Source organism: Sorex araneus, chromosome 9 (assembly GCF_027595985.1).
Source record: "Sorex araneus isolate mSorAra2 chromosome 9, mSorAra2.pri, whole genome shotgun sequence".
Taxonomy (NCBI): Eukaryota; Metazoa; Chordata; class Mammalia; order Eulipotyphla; family Soricidae; genus Sorex; species Sorex araneus.
In genome coordinates this window covers 19,615,000-19,638,264 of record NC_073310.1, presented here as the reverse complement: position 1 = coordinate 19,638,264, position 23,265 = coordinate 19,615,000, and the positions used below count along the sequence as shown (strand labels likewise).

Below are 23,265 nucleotides of genomic sequence, written 5' to 3'. Positions count from 1 at the left end.
GAGGCAGACATAGAAAGATTGCACTCATAAGTGGAATGTAAAGTAGCAGAGATGTACAAGGTTGCAATGTTGCAAATTTGGCAGAAATTTCTCTGGACTTAGTTAATAAAATACGAAAATACAGAACTGCAAAACAGCGCAGCCTCTATTGCAGCCACTCAACCTCATATCTCTCCATTTTCAGCAATGGAAAACAAATTATCAAATGCTTCCTTTTCAGCAGGTCCAACTTTGGGGGGAGAAACTCCTAACAATAATAGTGAGTTTTTCATTGAAATGTTGAATGTAATCAAAGTAAAGTGAATCAGCTCAACAGGCGGGGATCGGGGCGGAAGGGGTGGGGGGGTGTGGGGGAGGTATACTGTGATTCTTGGTGGTGGAATATGTGCACTGGTGAAGGGATGGGTTTTCAAGAATTATATAACTGAGACTTAAGCCTGAAAGCTTTGTAACTTTCCACATGTTGATTCAATAAAAAATAAATTAAAAAAAAAAGAAAAAAAATGATTAATAACAGGTTACAGCTCGGCATAGCTATTAAACACACCCAGTCTGAGAAGGAGGAGCCATTATTGACCCTGTTCAGTGGGTCTGTGCTCAGAGTCACACTCAGACAGTGCAGTCTCCACAGCTCTGTTTCCTGTTTGGCACAGGCTGACCTGTGGGGGATCACTTAGACCAGAGCTGGGTTTTTATCTCATTTCCCCTTCAGTCTGAAGCACTGTGACACCGCTGACACTGTTATCCCATGAAGTACAGTAATAATCAGCCTCATCCTCAGACTGCACGCCTGAGATGATCAGAAAGGCCTTGTTTCCAGATTTAGACCCCGTGAATCGATCTGGGATCCCGGTAGGTCGAGTACTTTCATACACACAGTTTTGGGGGCAGCACCAGGAATCTGCTGGTACCAGCCTGCACCATTGGTACCAACATTGGTGCTGGTTCCAGTGCAGGTGAGGGTGACTGTCTGTCCCACAGACCCTGACACTGATACTTCCTGCGTCAGTCCAGTCTGTGCCCAGGAGCCTGGAATGGAGCAATGGAGACACAGAGGTGAGACAGTGACTAGCCACAGCCTGTTTTCAAAACAAGCATTTTCCACCACAGCAGCCCCTCAATCCTGATCATGGTCTGGCACATAATCACTTCCCCAGGTTCCCACTGTCAGTCACCTGGGTACTGAGCTAGCAGGAAGAGGAAGAGGAGTGGAGGCCAGGCCATTGCAGAGACACTCTGGACTCTGATCTGGAGCTCACAAGGGAGACAACTGCACAAAGTCCCTCTTATCTTGCCCTGAGGGCAGAGCTGAAAGGAGCCCTTTATGCAAATCACCCCCTTCCCCATCTGCCCCTGGGCCTACATTTGGTGAAAGCTGAGTTGGATGGGGAGCTGGGGCAGCCTCCAGGGTGCTAGAAGTCACAGTTTGTAATCCCCAGGGAGTGCAGAGCTCCTGGTGATAGATTCAGAGCTGAGTTCCCCCAGCTGGCTCAAGGACAAGCCCACAGCGCCACCTGCTGAGTCAGATGAAGATCCACCATGGAGATCATCCAATGTGTCAGCACTATCCAAGTGTCAGCTGTCCAACAGATGCAACTGCTCCTAAGCTGAATCTCAGGAGCAGATTCAGAAGTTCCTAAACGTTCATATTCAGGAGGTTTATTGTGCTCATAGGGTATGATCTGAAAACATCAACATCTGTGTGCCAAGTGAAGTGTCGGGCCTAAAGCTCTAGGTACTCAGGTACATTGGGAACACCTCAACCTCTGAACTCGATGAGCACTTTCTTGTAGTGGGTCTTCAGAATAGATTTCAGGTTGTTTTCCTGGAGGGATAACTCTCCAGAATGGACTCTTTTTCACGATTTACTGGGCTTGAGGTCAAGCAGGGACACTTGACACAAAGAGTCAGCAGCTGTCAAGGGAACATGTGTGGTCATACTGGATCCCTGTCTTGGTACCTGGCATCTCAGGACGAGATAGAATCATTGCAGAGCCACAATGTGTTTTCATTGAAAATCTGTTTTCCCTCTTCCCATGCCTTTTTTTGTAGTGTATTTTTGGCAGCAACTGGGAAGCCCATTCTTTGTTAGGATACTAACCTTAGGGTATGCCCATTATCATGTAGAATGAAAACTGTGTGTTTGACTGGAGTATTTAGAATTAGGTAAGTGTATTTATTGAGATTTTCTCTTTTTCAATGCTGTTAATAATAGCTTCACATATGCGTAATTCCAATACCACATTCATTATGAATATCGCCAATTCCCACACCATAAACAATATCATCCATCCCCTTCTGCCCCTTGCCATTGCCACAACTCATTTGTTCTCTCAATATATTGCATTTCAAACTTTGCTTCTACTTTGCTGTGTTATCTTTAAGTTTGACATATGAGAGAGAGAGAGAGCATTCTGTGTCTACCTCATTCTATTTGACTTCCTCAGCATGATATCCTCTAGTTTCATCATGTTTTGAAGGCTGAATATTGCATGATTTTGACCTTTGTTAGAACTGCTTCTTAGTCCATTTTGTATATATACTAAAATTTCTTAATTCATTCATACAAAGTTGTGACTTTGGGTTGTTTTTACACCTTGGCTATTGTATGAAGAGTGATAAAAACCATGGCATGCATATATCTTTTTGGATTCATATTCCTGTGTTTTGCAGATATATGCCAAGAAGTAGTATCAGTGGATCAAATGGTAGTGTTATTCATGTTCCTTGAGAGATCTCCATATTAGTTTCCATAGAGACTGAACCAAATGACTTTCCCATCAGGAGTAGATGACAATTTCTTTATCACCACAACACTTCCAACACTGTCTGTTACCAGTATATAAATATAGATCTAAATAGAGCAGCTTAAACACTGAGTTTTCAGAAAACAAACCTCAGTGGGACAAGAGTTTGCTACCATGCCTCATCTCTCTTTGTCCCTATGATAGCCCCATTGTGTCCACCCCTACAGACATACTCAGCCTTGTCCTTAGGCTTCAGCCAGAGATGAGCAGAGTCACTGCATTGGTCAAGATATCACTGAATTCAGAGAAACTACTGGGATCACCTGGGCCCTGGTGCTTGTTGGAGTCCGTGTTGTAGTGCAGGAGATACCAGAGAAGGGTCTCTGGGTTCTCTTGGTAGTAAGACAAGCTGTGGCCACCAACACAGAAGTCACTGCTTAGGGTACAGATGAGCTGATCCCCTAAGGGTACTGAGAGGGACAGAGGGTGGGTGGCTAAGCCCACAGAAGCTGGGAGAAGAAACCTGCAAACAGGCATGTCATGGGTTAGAGTCCAGAATTATTTCTTAGATCAGAGTTATGGCCTAAATCAAGCTGGAGGGTCTTCTCTATCACCCCAACACCTCATCCATCTATGCAGAGAGAGAGAAGCCAGATAGGGTTCCAGGCCATGATACACAGAGGGCTTGATCCCACAGTAAGGCCGGTCTGACCCGGTCTGTCTTTTATCTCTACTTTCTTCTTAATCAGGAGCTCAGGAGGCAAATGAATTTCCACCCAGTGACTTCCCAGGTCCTTCCTGTGCCATGGTGCTAGAGCTCAGCTCACACCCAGACTCAGGAGGACAGAGATTTGCTTCACTCTAGGGAATGCACAGGGAGGAAGCACCTGCTGAGAGCACACACTGGCTCTCTGAGTGGAGTCTGTCAGGCCTGAGGGGTCACAGTTGAGGCATCTCCTCAGTGAGCACAGACAGAGCCATCTCCCAGGAGTGGATGCTTTCGGCTTGGAGTTTGTTCTTCAAATTATATTTTTTATTGATTTATCCTTGGTTTTACCCTCTCATTGTGCATCTAATGAGCATCATTGTGCATCTAATGTCCCTACTTTTTGACCTCTTCTTTGTGAGTATAATTCTCATCATCCCCCAAATAAAAAAGCTCTTTGAGTATCCATTTTACTTCTTTCTGCTAACCAGCATAGTTTTCTATGTATTTCAATTTTGTTATATTTTGCCAACTCTTTGCTACTTGATTTGCTTCAGTAAATAAGGTTCCTAATACCAAGTAATTATTTTATACTTCTTCATCTTGCTTAGTTTAATCAATTAAAGTTATCCCCAAAGCAAAATTACATCAGTTTTAATAAGTGTTACATATATGTATATACATGTATGTATATTTGTTGAATATTACATATATACATATATACATGCCACAACTTCTAAGTCTAGGATTTGTGGAGTGGAAGCATGTTTATATCAGAATTGGCTGTGCTCAAAACTTATTCTTGGCTCTATGATCAGAAATTATTCCTGGAACTCTCAAGAAAACTTCTCCAACATACTTTGTTTGATCCATTAGTATACTGTTCTATTAATAAGCATATATCTCCAATGATTCTATGTCATACCTATTGGGAACATGGTGCTGTGGACAGAAGAGTGCAACTGTCCTTTCAGTTTAGCAGCCTGCTTGATCACATGGCATTTTTATTTGTACTTGTGTTAGAAATCTTTGTAAGGTCCTTAGGTTTCCAATGTTTCAACACCAATCCCACCGCCTGTGTCAACTTCCCTCCACTAATGTCCCCAGTTTCCCTGCCCTCAATCCAGCCTGCCTCCTTAACAAGCACATTTTTAAGATTCATTATTGTACATTGGTCCCCATGCTTACAACGTTCTTCCCTGGGTCTTAGATGTATACATAGACAATACCTGTACATAACTAGTGTTTGCAAGGAAACTGCCCCTTCCCCAGTTCCTTTCTGCCCATTTTCCTTACTTTTTGACCTCTTCATTTATATCCTTCCTTGACTTTTTCATTACTATAATCTCGGAAAAAGGGTTTTCTTCACTTTTATAACTTACTCTTCATGTTCTTCTATATAGCAAAGATAAGTGAAATCATTTGGTATATTGCCTTCTTCTTCTGATTGATTCACTTAGTATGATATCCTCCACCTCTATCTATATATCAGGGAATTGCATGACTTCATCATTAATTGCAACTGCAAAACATGCCATTGTGTATGTATACCACCACTTTATTATTTATTTATTTGACATTGAACATCTGGGTTAAGTTGCTATCCTAGCTCTTGGACTAAGTGCGGCATTGAACAATAGTACCAAATAGCTCCCAGTTGGTGGTTGTTCTGGGAGTTTTCTTCTTAAACTTTGCAGCCCTTTCTCCCCGCTCCGTGAAGTAAAATTTTGCACGAAGGAGACGGTGGTCTGATTATGTTTGGAATTTTGAGACAGCAGTGGCATGAACTGACAAAACCATTGATTGAATATGATGTGTTCAGTTTTGTTGTGGAACTGTCCACTGGGAGACTCCCATGTCCAACGTTTAGATTTGGCTTTCTGGAACTGCGAGTTACCATGGATGTCTCTTGGTTAACATGATGAATTCAGACAGTCTCTCACCCTGTTAGTTCCATTCTAGGACATGGGTCCTGAGTAGAGTTCTGCAACAACCTTCTGGGTTCTATCTTGATGTTAAAATCACTGACAGAGACTTGGTAGAAGGTGTGGTCTTCTTTATAGAACTTCTGTAGCTCCATGTACAACTTTTAAATTTCTTCTTCATCGTAGTTGAATTTGGTGCATAGAGGACAAAGACAGAAACTGCTTGTAATGAGCCACTCCACTCAAACGTAAGAGTCCGATTCGGGTTGTTAGGCATTTGAAAAAATCAATGCTCATGGCCAAGTTTGTGTTGATGGGTACACCGACACCACCAACACCTCTACTGTCACATGTTCCAGTGAATAGTTCTTCTCCAGTGTCCAAAACGGTGTGATGTGATCGATGCTTTCTCATCTCGGTCAATTCAATGATGTCATGGTTGATCTTCTGCGCTTGCAACATCAGGTACTTGATGGATGCTTCCATACCGGTGTATGTGTTAAAAGTGCAGACAGTCATGTTAGTCCTTCTTTGTTTTGGCAGCCTAGTTCAGCTCTGAGATTTTAGCATCCTATCCTTCCTAGTCCTTCTCAATGCTGGTGTATTGGGGGGGTCTTCCAGAGGCAGGGAAATGAGGCCCACTTTTTCTAGTGTTTTTGGCATATCGAATATGCCGCAGGTAGATTGCCAGGTTTTGCCATGCAGGTGGCATGTAGGCATTATGTAATAAAAATGAAAATTAAAAAAAAAGATATGAAAAGTATCACAATTTTCAGATCTAATGGATATGAAATAACCAGAACAGAAAAATGTATAAAATTTGAACTTGGACTAGTGATTTGTCTAGAGTGAGTAGCATAGAGCAACATGAGGAAAATCACCTAAGGGTTTGAACTTTCTTTCCAGAATGATGAAAATGTTGTAAAATTATATTTTGGTGCTGACTATGCAAATCTGTAAATTCAATGAAGCAAAAAATTTGAACTGGGCACTGTAAGTGTGTTTGAAATGATCAATAGCTGGTTACATGTTGGCATAGCTATTAAACATACCCAGTCTGAGAAGGAGGAACCATCATTGACACTGTTCACTGGGTCTGTACTCAGAGTCACACTCAGACAGTGCAGTCTCCACAGCTCTGTTTCCTGTTTGGCACAGGCTGACCTGTGGGAGACCACTTAGACCTGGGCTGGTTTTTTGTCTCATTTCCCCTCGAGTCTGAAGCACTGTGGCATTTCCAAAATGGAGTCCCATGCAGAACAGTAATAATCAGCCTCATCCTCAGGCTGCACCCCTGAGATTGTCAGGGAGGCCTTGTTTACAAATTCGGACCCCGTGAATCGATCTGGGATCCCTGAGGGTCGAGTACTTCCAATCAACACAGTTTTGGGGGCAGCACCAGGTATCTGCTGGTACCAGCCTGTAGTATAGATAGCAACATTGCTGCTGGTTCCAATGCAGGTGAGGGTGACTGTCTGTCCCACAGACCCTGACACTGATCCCTCCTGCGTCAGTCCAGTCTGCGCCCAGGAGCCTGGAATGGAACAATGGAGACACAGAGGTGAGACAGTTACTAGACACAGCCTGTTCTCAATACAAAGCATTTTCCTACCATTGCACCCTCTTAAAGCAGACCATGATCTCCCTCATAATAATTTCACCAAGTTCAAGTCAGTCACCTGGGTACTGAGCTAGAAGGAAGAGGAGGAGGACAGGAGGACAGGCCATTGCAGAGACACCCTTGTTTTGGTCTGGAGCTCACAAGGAGAAAACTGCAAAAAGTCCCTCTTATCTTCCCCTGATGAGAGAGCAGAAAGGAGCCCTTTATGCAAATCACCCCCTGTCCCATCTTCCCCTGGGCCTACATTTGATGAAAGCTGAATTGGAGGGGGAGCAGGGGAAGCCTCCAGGGTGCTAGAGGTCACAGTTTCTATTACCCAGGGAGTGTAGAGCCCTTGGTGACAGATTCAGAGCTGTGTTCCCCCATCAGGCTCAGGGACAAGCCCACAGCGCCACCTGCTGAGTCAGATGAAGATCAACCACAGAGACCATCCAATGTGCCAGCACAATCATAAGTTCTACTGTCCTAGGACAGTTGTAACAGCTCCTAAGCTGAATCTTAGAAGCAGATTCTTGAGCTCCAAAACATCCATATTGGGAGAGTTATTGTCCTCATAGCGCACCATCTGAAAACATCAACATCTGAATCCTATGTGAGGTGTCATAACCAAAGCTTTCTGGGGGAAATTGATGAAGGTACTCAGCTTCATTGGTACTTCCTCAACAGTCTCCTGAACCTGGTGAGCACTGGGGTGGCTGGTCTGCAGAACAGATTTAAGGTTGTTTTCTTGAAGGGGTGTCTCTCCTGCAAAGCACTCCTTCTCACAATTTCCTGGGCTTTGAGGTCAAACAGGAACATTTAACACAAAAGAGTCAGCAGCTGTCCAGGGAACACGTGTGGCCAACCTGGCATCTCAGGCTGAATAAGTCACACTGAGGAACCACAACTGTAGCCTATTCTTGGTTATGGTACAAGTCTTTTTTTTTATTTTTAATTAGTGAATCACCGTGAGGGTACAGTTACAGATTTATATATTTTTGTGCTCATGTTTCCCCTATACAAAGTTCGAGAACCCATCCCTTCACCAGTGCCCATTCTCCACCATCAGTAAACCCAGCATCCCTCCCACCCTCCCCAGTCCCATCTCCCCCCACCCCACCCTGCCACTATGGCAGGGTATTCCCTTTGTTCTCTCTCTCTGATTAGGTGTTGTCGTTTGCAATAAAGGTGTTGAGTTGACATTGTGTTCAGTCTCTAGTCTACATACGGCCCGCGTCACCCTTCCCCCGCATGACCTCTGACCACATTTTACTTGGTGTTCCCTTCTCTGAGTTGCCCAAAATGAGAGACCAGCCTCCAAGCCATGGAGTCAACCTCCTGGTACTTATTTCTACTATTCTTGGGTGTTAGTCTCCTATTCATTATTCTATATTCCACAGATGAGTGCAATCTTTCTATGTCTGTCTCTCTCTTTCTGACTCATTTCACTTAGCATGATACTTTCCATGCTGATCCACTTATATGCAAACTTCATGACCTCATTTTTTCTAACAGCTGCATAGTATTCCATTGTATAGATGTACCAAAGTTTCTTCAACCAGTCATCTGTTCTAGGGCACTTGGATTTTTTCCAGATTCTGGCTATTGTAAACAGTGCTGCAATGAACATATAAGTGCAGATATCATTTCGATTATACTTTTTTGATCCTCTGGGATATATTCCCAGCAGTGGTATTGCTGGGTCAAATGGAAGCTCAACCTCTAGTATTTTAAGAATCGTCCATATTGTTTTCCAAAAGGGCTGAACTAGTCGGCATTCCCACCAGCAATGTAGAAGGGTGCCTTTCTCCCCACATCCTCTCCAACAGTGGTTGCTTTTGTTCTTTTGGATGTGTGCTAGTCTCTGTGGTGTGAGGTGGTATCTCATGGTTATTTTGATCTGCATCTCCCTGATGATTAGTGATGTAGAGCACTTTTTTATGTGCCTTTTGGCCATTCGTATCTCTTCCTTGGGAAAGTTTCTGTTCATTTCTTTGCCCCATTTTCTGATAGGGTTGGATGTTTCCTTCTTGTAGAGTTCAACCAGTGCTTTATATACCATTGATTTCAACCCCTTATCTGATGGGTATTGTGTAAATATCCTTTCCCATTGGTAGATTGTCTTTGTATTCTGGTCACTCTATCTTTTGAGGTTCAGAGCTTTTTAGTTTAATGTAGTCCTATTTGTTGATCTCTGTTTCCACTTGGTTGGCCAGTTGCATGTCATCTTTGAAGATACCTTTATCTTCAATATTGTGGAGGGTTATGCCGACCTTGCCTTCAATGTGCCTTATAGTTTGTGGTCTGATGATGAGGTCTTTAATCCATTTTGATCTGACTTTTGTGCATGGTGTTAGGTCGAGGTCTAAGCCCATTATTTTACATGTGGTTGTCCAGTTGTGCCAGCATCATTTGTTAAAGAGGTTTTCCTTGCTCCACTTCACATCTCTTGCTCCCTTATCAAAGATTAGATGATCATACATTTGAGGTTGTTTCTAGGGATATTCCACCCTGTTCCATTGGTCTTCGGCTCTGCCTTTGTTCCAGTACCATGCTGTTTTAATTGTTACCGCTTTGTAGTAGAGTTTAAGGTTGGGGAGGGTGATGCCTCCCATCATCATTTTCCCAAGAATTGTTTTAGCTATCCATGGGCGTTTGCTGTTCCATATGAATTTTAAGATTGCTTGATCTGTTTCTTTGAAGAATGCCATGGGTATCCTTATAGGGATCTCGTTAAATCTGTATAATGCTTTGGGGAGTATTGCCATTTTGACAATGTTTGTTCTCCCTATCCAAGAGCAGGGTATATGTTTCCATTTCCTCATGTCCTCTTTTATTTCATGGAGTAGTGTTTTATAGTTTTCTTTGTAGAGGTCCTTCACTTCTTTAGTTAAGTTGATTCCAAGGTATTTGATTTTCTGGGGCACGATTGTGAATGGGATTGCTTTTTTCATGTCCCTTTCCTCTGTCTCATTGTTTGCATATAGGATGGCCATGGATTTTTGGGTATTGATTTTATAGCCTGCGACTTTACTGCACAGGTCAATTGTGTCTAAGATTTTCTTACTAGAGCTTTTAGGCTTCTCTAGGTATAGTATCATATCGTCTGCGAATAGTGACAGCTTGATTTCTTCCTTTCCGATCTGAATCCCCTTAATATCTTTTTCGTGCCTGATGGCTATTGCTAAAACTTCCAGTACTATATTAAAGAGAAGTGGTGAGAGTGAGCATCATTGTCTTGTCCCCGATCTTAGAGGAAAAGCCCTTAGTTTTTCTCCGTTGAGGATAATGCTTGCTATAGGTTCGTGGTAGATGGCTTTGACTATCATGAGAAAAGTTCCTCCAAACCCCATTTTGGTGAGAGTTTTTATCATGAATGGGTGTTGGATCTTGTCAAATGCTTTCTCTGCATCTATTGATATGAACATATGGTTTTTATCTTTACTTTTGTTGGTATGCTGGATTATGTTGATTGATTTCCGAATGTTAAACCATCCTTGCATCCCCGAGATGAATCCCACTTGGTCACGGTGTATGATCTTTTTGATGAGTTGTTGGATTCTATTTGCTAATATTTTGTTGAGGATCTTTGCATCGGTGTTCATCAAGGATATTGGTCTATAGTTTTCTTTGTTAGTGGTGTCTTTGTTTACTTTTGGTATTAGGGAGATATGTGCTTGATATTTATGGGCCTATTCAGGTATTTCAAGTCTTCTTGGTTAAGTCTTGGGAGATTGTAGGAGTCAAGGAATTCATCCATTTCTTTTAGGTTCTCTTGTTTCGTGGCATACAGTCTTTCAAAGTAGTCTCTGATGATCTTTTGAATCTCCTTGGTTCTTGTTGTGGTGTCCCCCTTTTCATTTCTGATTCAGTTTATTAGGGTTTTCTCTCTTTCTTTCTTTGTGAGTCTTGCTAGCAGTTTATCAAACTTATTTATTTGCTCGAAGAAGGAGCTCTTTGTTTCATCGATCTTTCGGATTGTTTTTCGGGTTTCAATATCGTTAATTTCTGCTCTAAGTTTTATTATTTCTTTCCTTCGATCTGGTTTGGGTTCCTTTGGCTGGTCCTCTTCTAAGATCTTGAGCTGCGAAGTCAAGCTATCTATATAGGCCCTTTCTTCCTTCCTGAGGAAAACTTGCAGAGCTATAAATTTTCCCCTTAGCATGGCTTTAGCTGCATCCCATAGGTTCTGGTAGCTTGTGTCTTCATTCTCATTTGTTTCGAGGTATCTCTTGATTTCTTCCTTGATTTCCTTCATGACCCACTCATTGTTCAATAGTGAGTTGTTTAATTTCCAAGTGTTTGATTTGGTTCTCCGCGTCTGTGCGTGATTAACTTCCATCTTCAGTGCATCATGGTCTGAAAAGATAGTTGATACAATTTCTATCTTCCCAATTCTATTAAGGTATAATTTGTGACCCAGACGTGGTCTATTTTGGAAAACGTTCTGTGTGCGCTGGAAAAGAATGTGTATTCTCTTTTTTGGAGTGTATAGCCCTGTATAGGTCTATTAGCCCTGTCTCCTCCATTTCTTCCTTCAGAGCCATTATTTCCTTACTGAGTGTTGTTCTTGTCGATCTATCCAGAGGTGATAAGGCAGTGTTGAAGTCTCCAACTACTATCGTGGTGCTAGTTATGTCCTCCTTAAATTCTGTTAGGAGTTCTTTTAAGTATTTAGCTGGTCGTTCATTAGGTGCGTATACGTTTAAGAGTGTGATTTCTTCCTGTTGTACATATCCCTTGATGAATAGAAAATGACCTTCTCTGTCCCTTCTGATCTTATTCAGCCTGAAATCTATGTTGTCCTAGATTGGTAGGACTACTAGTATGGCCACCCCCGCTTTTTTTAAATTTATTTATTTTTAATTAGTTAATCACCGAGAGGGTACAGTTACAGATTTATACAATTTTGTGCTCATGCTTCCCTCATGCAAAGTTCGGGAACCCATCCCTTCACCAGTGCCCATTCTCCACCACCAGTAAACCCAGCATCCCTCCCACCCTCCCCAGTCCCATCTCCTCCCACCCCACCCTGCCACTGTGGCAGGGCATTCCCTTCTGTTCTCTCTCTCTAATTAGCTGTTGTGGTTTGCAATAAAGGTGTTGAGAGGCCTCTGTGCTCAGTCTCTAGCCATCATTCAGCCCGCAACACTTTTCCCCCGCATGGTCTTCAACTACATTATAGTTGGTGATCCCTTCTCTGAGTTGCCCTTTCCCCAGAATGTGAGGCCAGCCTCCAAACCATGGAGTCAACCTCCTGGTACTTATTTCTACAATTCTTGGGTGTTAGTCTCCCACTCTGTTATTCTATATACCACAGATGAGTGCAATCTTTCTATGTCTGTCTCTCTTTCTGACTCATTTCACTCAGCATGAAACTTTCCATGCCGATCCACTTATATGCAAAATTCATGATCTCCTTTTTTCTAACAGCTGCATAGTATTCCATTGTATAGATGTACCAAAGTTTCCTCAACCAGTCATCCGTTCTAGGGCATTCAGGTTTTTTCCAGATTCTGGCTATTGTAAACAGTGCTGCGATGAACATATAAGTGCAGATGTCGTTTCGACTAGACTTTTTTGCCTCTCTGGGATATATTCCCAGTAGTGGTAATGCTGGGTCAAATGGGTGCTCAATATCTAATTTTTTGAGAATCGTCCATATTGTTTTCCAAAAGGGCTGAACCAGTCGGCATTCACACCAGCAGTGTAGAAGGGTGCCTTTCTCCCCACATCCTCTCCAACAGTGGTTGCTTTTGTTCTTTTGGATGTGTGCTAGTCTCTGTGGTGTGAGGTGGTTTCTTGTGGTTGTTTTGATCTGCATCTCTCTGATGATTAGTGATGTAGAGCACTTTTTCATGTGCCTTTTGGCCATTCGTATCTCTTCCTTGGGAAAGTTTCTGTTCAATTCTTCGCCCCATTTTTTGATGGGTTGGATGTTTTCTTCTTGTAGAGTTCAACCAGTGCTTTATATACCATTGTTATCAACCCCTTATGTGATGGGTATTGTGTAAATATCCTTTCCCATTCTGTGGATAGTCTTTGTATTCTGGTCCCTGTATCTTTTGCAGTGCAGAAGCTTTTTAGTTTAATGTAGCCCCATTTGTTGATCTCTGTTTTTACTATGTTGCTTATTTCCGTGTCACCTTTGAAGATACCTTTATCTTCAATATTGTGGAGGGTTTTGCTGACCTTGTCTTCAATGTACCTTATGGTTTGTGGTCTAATGTTGAGGTCTTTAATCCATTTTGATCTGGTGTCAGGTCAAGGTCTAAGCCCATTTTTTTGCATGTGGTTGTCCAGTTGTGCCAGCACCATTTGTTAAAGAGGCTTTCCTTGCTTTACTTCACATCTCTTGCTCCCTTATCAAAGATTAGATGATCATACATTTGGGGTTGTGTGTAGGGATATTCCACCCTGTTCCATTGGTCTACAACTCTGCCTTTGTTCCAGTACCATGCTGTTTTAATTGTTACTGCTTTGTAGTAAAGTTTGAGGTTGGGGAGGGTGATGCCTCCCATCATCATTTTCCCAAGAATTGTTTTAGCTATCCGTGGGCGTTTGTTGTTCCATATGAATTTTAGGATTGCTTGATCCGTTTCTTTGAAGAATGTCATGGGTATCCTTATAGGGACCGCGTTGAATCTATATAATGCTTTGGGGAGTATTGCCATTTTAACAACATTGATTCTACCTATCCATGAACAGGGTATATGTTTCCATTTCCTCATGTCCTCTTTTATTTCATGGAGTAGCGTTTTATAGTTTTCTTTGTAGAGGTCTTTTACTTCCTTAGTTAAGCTGATTCCGAGGTACTTGATTTTCTGGGGCACGATTGTGAATGGGATTGCTTTTTTCATGTCCCTTTCCTCTGCCTCATTGTTTGCGTATAGGAAGGCCATGGATTTTTGGGTTTTGATTTTGTAGCCTGCAACTTTACTGTATAAGTCTATTGTTTCTAAGAGTTTCTTAGTAGAGAGGCTTTAGGCTTCTCTAGATATAGTATCATATCGTCTGCAGTAGTTAGAGTTTGATTTCTTCCTTTCCTATCTGGATGCCCTTAATCTCTTTTTCTTGTCTAATAGCTATCACGAGTACTTCCAGTACTATATTGAAGAGGAGTGGTGAGAGTGGGCATCCTTGTCTTGTGCCTGATCTCAGATGAAAGGCCCTTAGTTTTTCCCCCTTGAGGATTATGCTTGCCATAGGCTTGTGGTAGATGGCTTCGACTATCTTGAGGAAAGTTCCTCCAAACCCCATTTTGGTGAGGGTTTTCATCATGAATGGGTGTTGGATCTTGTCAAATGCTTTCTCTGCATCTATTGATATGATCATATGGTTTTTATCTTTACTTTTGTTGATATGCTGGATTATGTTGATTGATTTCCAAATGTTAAACCATCCTTGCATCCCTGGGATGAATCCCACTTGTTCGTGATGTATGATCTTTTTGACGAGTTGTTGGATCCTATTTGCTAATATTTTATTGAGGATCTTCGCATCGGTGTTCATCAGGGATATTGGTCTGTAATTTTCTTTCTTAGTGGTGTCTTTGTTTGCTTTTGGTATTAGGGAGATGTGTGCTTCATAGAAACTGTTTTAGAGAGTTCCTGTTTTTTCAATTTCCTGGAAAAGTTTGAGGAAAACAGGCAACAGGTCTTCTTTAAATGTTTGGAAGAATTCGCCAGTGAAACCATCTGGGCCTGGGCTTTTGTTTTGGGGGAGGTTTTTGATTAAAGTTTCAATTTCCTTAACATTGATGGGCCTATTCAGGTATTCCAAGTCTTCTTTGTTCAGTCTTGGGAGATTGTAGGAATCAAGGAATCCATCCATTTCTTTTAGGTTCTCCTGTTTTGTGACATATAGACTTTCAAAGTAGTCTCTAATGATCTTTTGAATCTCACTGGTTTCGTTATGATGTCCCCCTTTTCATTTCTGATTCGATTTATTAGGGTTCTCTCTCTCTCTCTCTTTCTTTGTAAGTCTTGCTAGCAGTTTATCAATCTTATTTATTTTCTCAAAGAACCAGCTCTTTGTTTCATTGATCTTTCGGATTGTCTTTTTGGTTTTCATGTCATTAATTTCTGCTCTAATTTTTATTATTTCTTTCCTTCGGTCTGGTTTGGGTTCCTTTTTCTGGTCCTTTTCTAAGGTCTTGAGTCATGAAGTCAAGCTATCTATGTGGGCCCTTTCTTCCTTCCTGAGGAATGCTTGGAGAGCTATAAATTTTCCCCTTAACATGGCTTTAGCTGCGTCCCATAGGTTTTGGCAGCTCTTGTCTTCATTCTCATTTGTTTCTAAGTATTTTTTGATTTCTTCCTCGATTTCCTTCCTGACCCACTCATTGTTCAACATTGAATTGTTTAATTTCCAGGTGTTTGATTTGATTCTCCATGTCGGTGAGTGGTTAGCTTCTATCTGCAGCGCATAGTGGTCTGAAAAGATGGTTGATACAATTTCTATTTTTCTGATTCTATTGAGGTATGTTCTGGGGCCCAGTGCATGGTCTATTTTAGAAAAAGTTCTGTGTGCACTGGAAAAGAATGTGTATTCTTTCTTTTTGGGGTGTAAGGCCCTGTATAGGTCTATTAGGCCTCTCTCTTCAATTTCTTCTTTCAGAGTCAGTGTTTCCTTGTTGAGTTTTGTTCTTGTCGATCTATCTAGAGGCGATAAGGCTGTATTGAAGTCTCCGACTACTATTGTGCTGTTAGTGATGTCCTCTTTGAAGTCTGTTAGGAGTTGTTTTAAATATTTAGCCGGTCGTTCATTAGGAACGTATATGTTTAAGAGTGTGATTTCTTCCTGTTGTACATATCCCTTGATAAGCAGAAAGTGACCTTCACTGTCTCTTTTAATCTTTTTCAACCTGAAATATATGTTGTCGGATACTAGGATGGCCACTCCAGCTTTTTTAAGGGGGTTGTTTGCTTGCAGGATTGTTTTCCATCCTTTGACTTTGAGTCTATGTTTACTCTGTTTTTTTCAGGTGTGTTTCTTGCAGGGAACAGAATGTTGGGTTTAATTTCCGGATCCATTTTGCCACTCTGTGTCTCTTGATAGGTGCATTTAGGCTGTTGACATTGAGAGAGATTATTGTGATGGGGTTCTGTGTCATCTTTCTGTGGGATTTATTGTTCTTATGGGGCTCCTACTTGTCTTACAGTAGCCCCTTTAGACCTTCTTTCAAGTTTGGTTTTGAGTCTATGAAGTTTCTGAGCTGTTGTTTATCTGAGAAATAGTGTATGGTTCCTTCGAGTTTGACTGAGAGTTTAGCCGGATAAAGTATTCTTGGTGAGGCATTCATTTCGTTGAGTTTTTTCACTATATCCCACCATTGTCTTCGGGTTCGGAGGGTTTCCTCTGATAGGTCTGCTGTAAGTCTGAGGGGTGCTCCTTTGTATGTGATTTCCTTCTTTGACCTTGCTGCTTGCAGAATTGTGTCTCTATCCATAGCATCCGTCATTCTGACTATGATATGCCTTGGAGTCTTTTTATTCAGGTCTCTTTTTGCTGGTACTTTTCGGACTCCTTGTATCTGGATGCCTGCCTTCTCCAGCTCTGGGAATTTCTTAGCAATGATGTCTTTGACTGTGTTTTTTTCATTGGGGTTACTTCCCTGTGGTTCTGGTACTCCAATGATTCCAATGTTGTTCCTCTTGAAGTCATTCTCCAGGGCTCTGATTCTTTCTATAGCCATTTGGGTCCCTTTTAGCTGGCACCCTTCGGACTCCTTGGATCTGGATGTCCGCATTCTCTAGCTCTGGGAATTTTTTAGCAATGATGTCTTTAATTGTGTTTTTTCCATTGGGATTGGTTCCGTGTGGTTCCAGTACTCCCATGATTCTTATGTTGTTTCTCCTGAGGTCATCCCCTAGGACTCTAATTCGCACCAAAGCCATTTTGAGGTCTTTTGCCATTATTTGTTGTTCCCTATATGCTTTGTGCAGCTCATCTTCAAGTTCACTGATTCTGTCTTTCGGCTGTAGTCATTCTACTATTGAGGGCTCCTACGGAGTTTTTAATTTCATCTACTGATTCTTTTAATTGTGTGACTTCTGTTCATAGCTTTGAAATTTCTGCTCTCATTTCAACCTGAATTATCTCGGTGGACCATTCCACTGCTGCATCCATATCCTCCCTTAATTTATTGGATGTTCGTTCCATAGTTGCTTTGAGTTCGTGAACCATCCTCACGATTTCCTCTCTGAATTCTTTATTCGAGAGGAGGTTGTATTTCTGGGAAGTTGCTGCTGAGGTTAGTGAGATACTTTCTTCGCTCTCTCCTGGTGGTGGGGATTTTAGCTGTTTCTTCATGTTGTTATGGGCTTTATTATCAGGTGCTCTCCTTAGCTTGGGAGGGGCCTCAACTGAAGATGTGGGGCTATGCTCTTTTTACAAAGGACTTTTATGTGCAAATTGATGTGTTCACTGACAGTTTTCATGAAATTAAGATAGGCTAGGTTAGTTGACTATTAGCGTATAGTGACTAAGATGACCAGGAAGTTCTTCAGAGGAGTAGATTCTATCAATTGTGGCCAAAGGACAATGCATGAAATGGTAGAAAACAACCATGGCTGTGTAAGTGGCCGCCGCTCCGGAAAAAGGCCACGCCCACTTTTGAGGCCATGCCCCCTGAGGTGAGGACACGCCCCTAACCTGTAGAATGGGAGTGGTCAGGACCCAAGGGTTCAGAGGCCGAAAGGTGCCAGGCGGGGGTGGGGGAGTCAGGGCAAGCCCCAAACCGCGGGCAGGGGGCGGCAAAAAAGCAGTACAAGTCTTTTAGTGGGTCGATTTTTATGTAGGATGTAAACCATGTCTTTGACTGGATCATTTAGTATAGTTTACTATATTTATTCTTACTGAAATTCTCTGGTTTAAAATACTGTTAATAATTGTTTCACATCCATATAATTCCAATACCACACTCATCACAAACATCATCCTATCCATTAGCTTTAGAAAAGGTTTTCTTATCATTCCTCATCTTTCTTTGTCCCTCTGATAAACCCAATTGTGTCCATCCATTCAGACATATTCAGCCTTGCCCTTAGGCTTCAGCCAGAGATAAACAGAAGCCCTGCATTTGTCAAGGAATTATTGAATCCACAGAAGCAACTGGGACCACCTGGACCCTGGTACTTTTTGAAGTCCGTGTGGTAGGGCAGGAGATACCAGAGAAAGATCTCTGGTTTCTGTTGGTACCATTGCATGCAGGTGCCACCAGCACAGAAGCCACTGCTCAGGGTGAAGATGAGGCCTATGAGAGAAACAAGGGAGCGTGGCTGAGTCAGCTTAGGCAGAGAAATTATTGCAACAGGCAGGTCATGGGTCAGAGTCCAGTGTTATTTCTAAAGATCAGAGTTATGGTCTTAACCAGGCTAGAGGGTTTTCTCTATAACCCCAAAACCTGATCAACTACACAGTCAGAGAGAAGCCAGAACAAGATTTCAGACCATGATCCACACATGCCCTAATCCACAGTGGGGCTAGCACACCCACACCACCTTTGATTCTCTGCTCTCTTCTCTATCACAAGCACACCAGGCAAATGAATTGACACCCAGTGACTTCCCAGCTCCTACCTGAGCCCTGGTGCTCACATGCAGACTAAGGAAGATGAAGATTTGCTTTACCCTTGGGAGAGGCCAAGGTGGAAGAACCTGCTGAGAGCGCACAAGGGCTCTCAGCAAGACTTGCAAGCAGACTTGCCTTGCTCAGGCCAGTCGGTCAGGCCAGAGAGGACACAGGTGATGCATCTCCTCAGTAAGCACAGAGCCCAGCTCCCAGAGGTGGCTTCTCTGGGGTTTGGGTTTTATTCTTCAAATTATGTTTAGTTTTTATGCTTTATCTTTGGTTTAGAGTAGCAAAATGTATCTAGGATTTCACTTTTCTCCTCATTATGTTTATGGTTCTCATCACTCCCACAACAAAAAATCCTTGAATATTCCATCCACCCTTTTTTCTTCTAATGACCATAGTAGTTTTCACTGAATCTAGGCCTAAGTTTCATTGTTTTGGATTTTTGGGGAGAAGGTTACAGAAGGAATGGTGTTTGTCTACACTTGGCTGTGCTCAAGGTCTATTCTTGACTTCTTTCTAATACAATACACAGAAGGCAGATCAAAATGGATTAAAGGCCTTAATATCAAAGCTGAATACATAAGATTCATGGATGGACAGTGACTTGCCCAAATCCAAAAGAACAAAAGGAACCGGTGTTGGCGCGAATGTGGGGAGAAATGGACTCTTCTTCACTGCTGGTGGGAATGCCGACTTGTTCAGCCCTTTTGGGAAACAATATGGACAATTCTCAAAAAATTAGAAATTGAGCTTCCATTTGACCCAGCAATACCACTCCTGGGAATATATCCCGGAGAGGCAAAAAGGTATAGTAGAGTTGACATCTGCATTTCTATGACCACTACAGCACTGTTTACAATAGCCACAATCTGGAAAAAAACAGAGTGCCCAAAAATAGATGACTGGTTACAGAAAGTTTGGTACATTTACACAATGGAATACTATGCAGCTGTTAGAAAAGATGAATTCATTAAATTTGCATATAAGTGGATCAACATGGAAAGTATCATGTTGAGTGAAATGAGACAGAAAGAAAGAGAAAGACATAGAAAGATTGCACTCGTATGTGAAATATAAAGTAGCAAAGAGGTACAAGCTTGCAATAATGCAACTTCTGGCAAAATTTTCTCTGGACTAACTACTAAAATACTAAAATTCAGATATCCAAAAGCTCGTGGCCACTATTGTGACCACAAGACCTCATAGCTCTTCATTCTCAGCAATGGAAAACAAATTATCAAATACTTCTTTTCCAGCAGGTCCGACATTTGCGGGGGGGGGGGTGTCTCCAAACAATAATAGTTAGTTTTTTATTGAAATATTTAACGTAATCAAAGAAAAGAGAAAATAAACTGAAATTTTTCAGCTACACAGGCGGGGTTGGGTGCTAGGTGGTGGAGTGGGTGGGGGGATGTTTACTGTGGTTCGTGGTGGTGGAATATGTGCACTGGTGAAAGGATTGGTGTTCGAGCACTGTATAACTGAGACTTAAGCCTGAAAGCTTTGTAACTTTCCACATGGTTATTCAATAAAATAAATAAAATTTTTAAAAAGAGAAAAAAAAATAAGAGTCATGGATTGAAAACTTAGGCAGAACCTTCCATGAAGCTAAAAGCATTTTCAAAGATGAAGCACCACAAACCAAGCAACATCCCTCCACCAATGTCTCCAGGTTCTCTTCTCCCCATCAGCCTGCTTTCTAAACAAGCACATTTTTAGTTCATTGTTGTAATTCAGGTTCCATGCTTATACTACTATTTTGTGTCACTGATGTGTGTGTGTGCCTGTATGAGGTATTCCTGATCATAACCAATGTTCCCAAACTCCTGCCCCCTGCCCCTGTTCCATTCTGTCCACCTCACCTTACTTTCCTATCACACCATTTCTCTGTTTCCTTGGCTTTTACATTACTGTAATCTAGAATCAAAGTAATTTGGTAATTTTTTCCTTGTAATTTTATATACCAAAGATAAGTGATATTATTTGGGGTATGACCTTCTTCTTCTAACTTAATTCACTAATCATGATATCCTCCACCTCTATTCTTGCTTCAGGGAACTTCAGAAGTTTATCATATCTTGGAAAGGCAAAGTATGCCACTGTGTATGCATACCACCCTTCATTATTTATTCATTTGTCATTAGATATCTGGGCTAATTCCATATCCAAGCAAATGCACTAAGTGCTGCATTGAACTATGATGTTCATATGCCCTTTCAAATGGATGTTTTGCATCTTAAGGATATGATAAAACATTTTTAGCTGGGGAGGGTAGATATTAACAACAAGTGTATAGTTGACTCAAATGGGAGGTATTCTTGTTTTTTCTGATAAATTTCAAAGTTTTAAGAGAAAATGACATGTTTTTCCATAAAGACTGAATCTTGTCACACACTCACAAACCCTGAAAATGTGGATCCCATTTTCACCACATCCCTCATGTCAAGGATGACATGAAATATACCAATCTAGCATCTAATAACTGGTAATCCACATTATTGAGCTCTAGACTTTTATGTGGTAAAAAAAATTCAACTGAGTGAATACTAAAGATGATGTTCACTGACTCAATGGCTCAAAAATACAGAGATCCAATTCAGAAGAGAGAAAGGACCTCCTAAGGAGCTGAACCAAGGGAGATGAAGGAGAAGAAAGGGCTGATAATAGAGCAGAGAAGAAACAATGGGAGACTGACAAAGACCAGTGAAACAGCAAGAAACCTAGTGTTTGACACAAAGAAAACTCACAAGATCATATCATGGCAGGTGAGGGGCACAAAGATTCCTTCTTCATAACAGTAGAGAATTAAACAAACATCAACATCATTCAAGGAGGCCTCTTCAGTTTATTTTTTATTGCTTGAAATAGTTCTTTATTTTCCAATTTTGATTATCAAAACCCTAACCATAACAACCCAGACTCTATTACCCAAATTCTATCATTTCTGCCTCAGTTTACCTTCTCAGACATTTTATAAACTCGCTGTTATTTACCGTATGCCCTCTTGCATCTGCTCTTTTTTTAGCTTGATTCTATTTTCTTTGTTTTGGCGCCACACCCAGCAGTGTTCACAAGCTACTTCTGCACTAGTTCTGCACTGAGGAATCACTACTGGCAGGCTTGAGGAGTGTATGGGATGCCAGGGTTCCAACTAGGATCAGCCACAGGCAAGAAAGTACTCTACCCACTGTGCTATCAATCTGTCTCCTCTGTGCTTTTGTTGTGCAATTTAGGTCATCCATGTAGTTCTCATCAATATCTTGTATCAATTTAGAATTGAGTATTAAGACCTACTTTAGGAGGTGACTCTACTTACTATATTTCCAACGCATTGTGAAAAGATCAAAAAACAACAACTCTGCACCTAATCTGACTAAAGATTGTGTGAGAGACTCAGTTTGGGACTTCCATAGCATGAGGTATCCTCTATTGCCTCATATAACATAGATTATTCAGCCATCAACATACTTATTCAAATTCTGTTATTGTCTTGGATGAAAAAATATAACCTGAAACTCAAGGTGATCATAATCTTTCCTGAAAGTGGGCAAGAATGTTACCCACAGGATTTAGGATAAGGGCCTCCCAGGATCTAAACACATGCTCTGCACCAGAGTGATGTAGCCAGGTACAATTTTTACCTCCAGGAAGAATTTTGGGCAGAGTTTAGAGATGATTTTGTTGTCATAACTGAGGCAAGGGTGGGAGTTCATACATTTCTAGATGGCAATGGCCAGAGATGCTGTTAAGATTTTACAGCACATGGAAGAGGCACTGCCACAAAGCAGTGGTAATCGAGAGCTCAAACACTGAGAAACTGAATCTCATGCTGTGGTGGATGGAAAGAGTAGGAGACATTAATTACGATAAAGAAGTACAAATGTTGAATTATTAGTCTGTTTTGTTTATGTTTGCTTGTTTGATGATGCCTCCAGGGATAAAACACAGGGCCTGATCATGAGTGGAATATGTTCTACAACTGGCTGAACTCTCAACCAAGAGATTTGGTCTTTAGAAAATGAAACGGAGAAAACTTGAGAGTCAAAGTAGCGCACAGGGGAGAGCAGCCACACCTGACAGAGCTGAGTTGGTGGGACATGAGGGTTCTGGGGAGTTTGGGTCTCAGTTCCCCATGGGTCTGGAGCACTGGGGGACTATAGCTGCTATCATACGACTGGCAATAATAGTCAGCCTCGTCTTCAGGCTGCTCCCCAGAGATGGTCAGGTGGGCAGCATTGGAGGAACTCTCGATGGACCCAGAAAACCTACTGGGAACCCCAGAGTGTCGGATATTGTCTTTGTAGATCACATTTGTGGGGGGACTCGCAGGGCGCTGCTGGTACCAGTCCACATAGTAGGAACTGATATCTCCACTGCTGCGGGTGCAAGAGATGGTGACCCTCTGCCCTGGAGACCCCAACACAGAGGGGATCTGACTCAGCACAAACTGGGCCCTGAAAGGAAAGAACTCAGAGATCAGTGAGACAGAAGGACCCATTCCCAGAGAGGGAGTGGTCATCATTAGTTTCCATTCCCCTCCCTGCCCTGCAAATTCCCTGGAGGCACTACCTGTCAAGTAGGCCAGGAAGGTGAGGAGCAGCAGGGTCAGGGCCATGCTGAAGACACCCCCACACTTTGTCTCCAGGGTTTGACGGCCACACTGTGTCCTCAAGGCCTTTATAGGGCCTCCTAACGCACAAAGTGGGT

The 23,265-nt window shown here is 42.0% G+C and overlaps 1 protein-coding gene, 1 pseudogene and 1 gene segment (V, D, J or C); all 3 read right to left on the bottom strand.

The window, feature by feature from the left end:
- Positions 1-692: 692 nt before the first annotated feature.
- Positions 693-1,224, bottom strand: LOC129407020 (immunoglobulin lambda variable 1-44-like; annotated as a pseudogene).
- A 5,356-nt stretch (positions 1,225-6,580) lies between these two features.
- Positions 6,581-7,106, bottom strand: LOC101543541 (immunoglobulin lambda variable 2-23-like). The segment is given in 2 exon segments: positions 6,581-6,912; positions 7,058-7,106. Coding segments are annotated over 2 exon segments (381 nt in total).
- Positions 7,107-7,456: 350 nt separating this feature from the next.
- LOC101551093 (uncharacterized) lies at positions 7,457-23,173 on the bottom strand. Its single transcript, XM_055147141.1, has 4 exons — positions 23,123-23,173; positions 22,632-23,005; positions 7,607-7,775; positions 7,457-7,564 (listed from the first exon to the last, which is right to left on the bottom strand). The coding sequence occupies exons 1-4, from the start codon at positions 23,171-23,173 to the stop codon at positions 7,457-7,459; spliced, it is 702 nt and encodes a 233-aa protein (XP_055003116.1).
- Between the last annotated feature and the right edge of the window lie 92 nt (positions 23,174-23,265).

What these genes read in the sequence shown, in the direction of transcription:
- LOC101551093 (XM_055147141.1), bottom strand. Translation starts at nt 23,173, where the DNA reads ATGGCCCTGACCCTGCTGCTCCTCACCTTCCTGGCCTACTTGACAGGT. An exon ending in TGGCCTACTTGACAGGTAGT is followed by an intron (nt 23,006 to 23,122) that starts GCCTCCAGGGAA and finishes TTCAGGGCCCAG; the next exon opens with TTTGTGCTGAGTCAGATCCC. An exon ending in CACCAACTCAGCTCTGTCAG is followed by an intron (nt 7,776 to 22,631) that starts GTGTGGCTGCTC and finishes TTGACCTCAAAG; the next exon opens with CCCAGGAAATTGTGAGAAGG.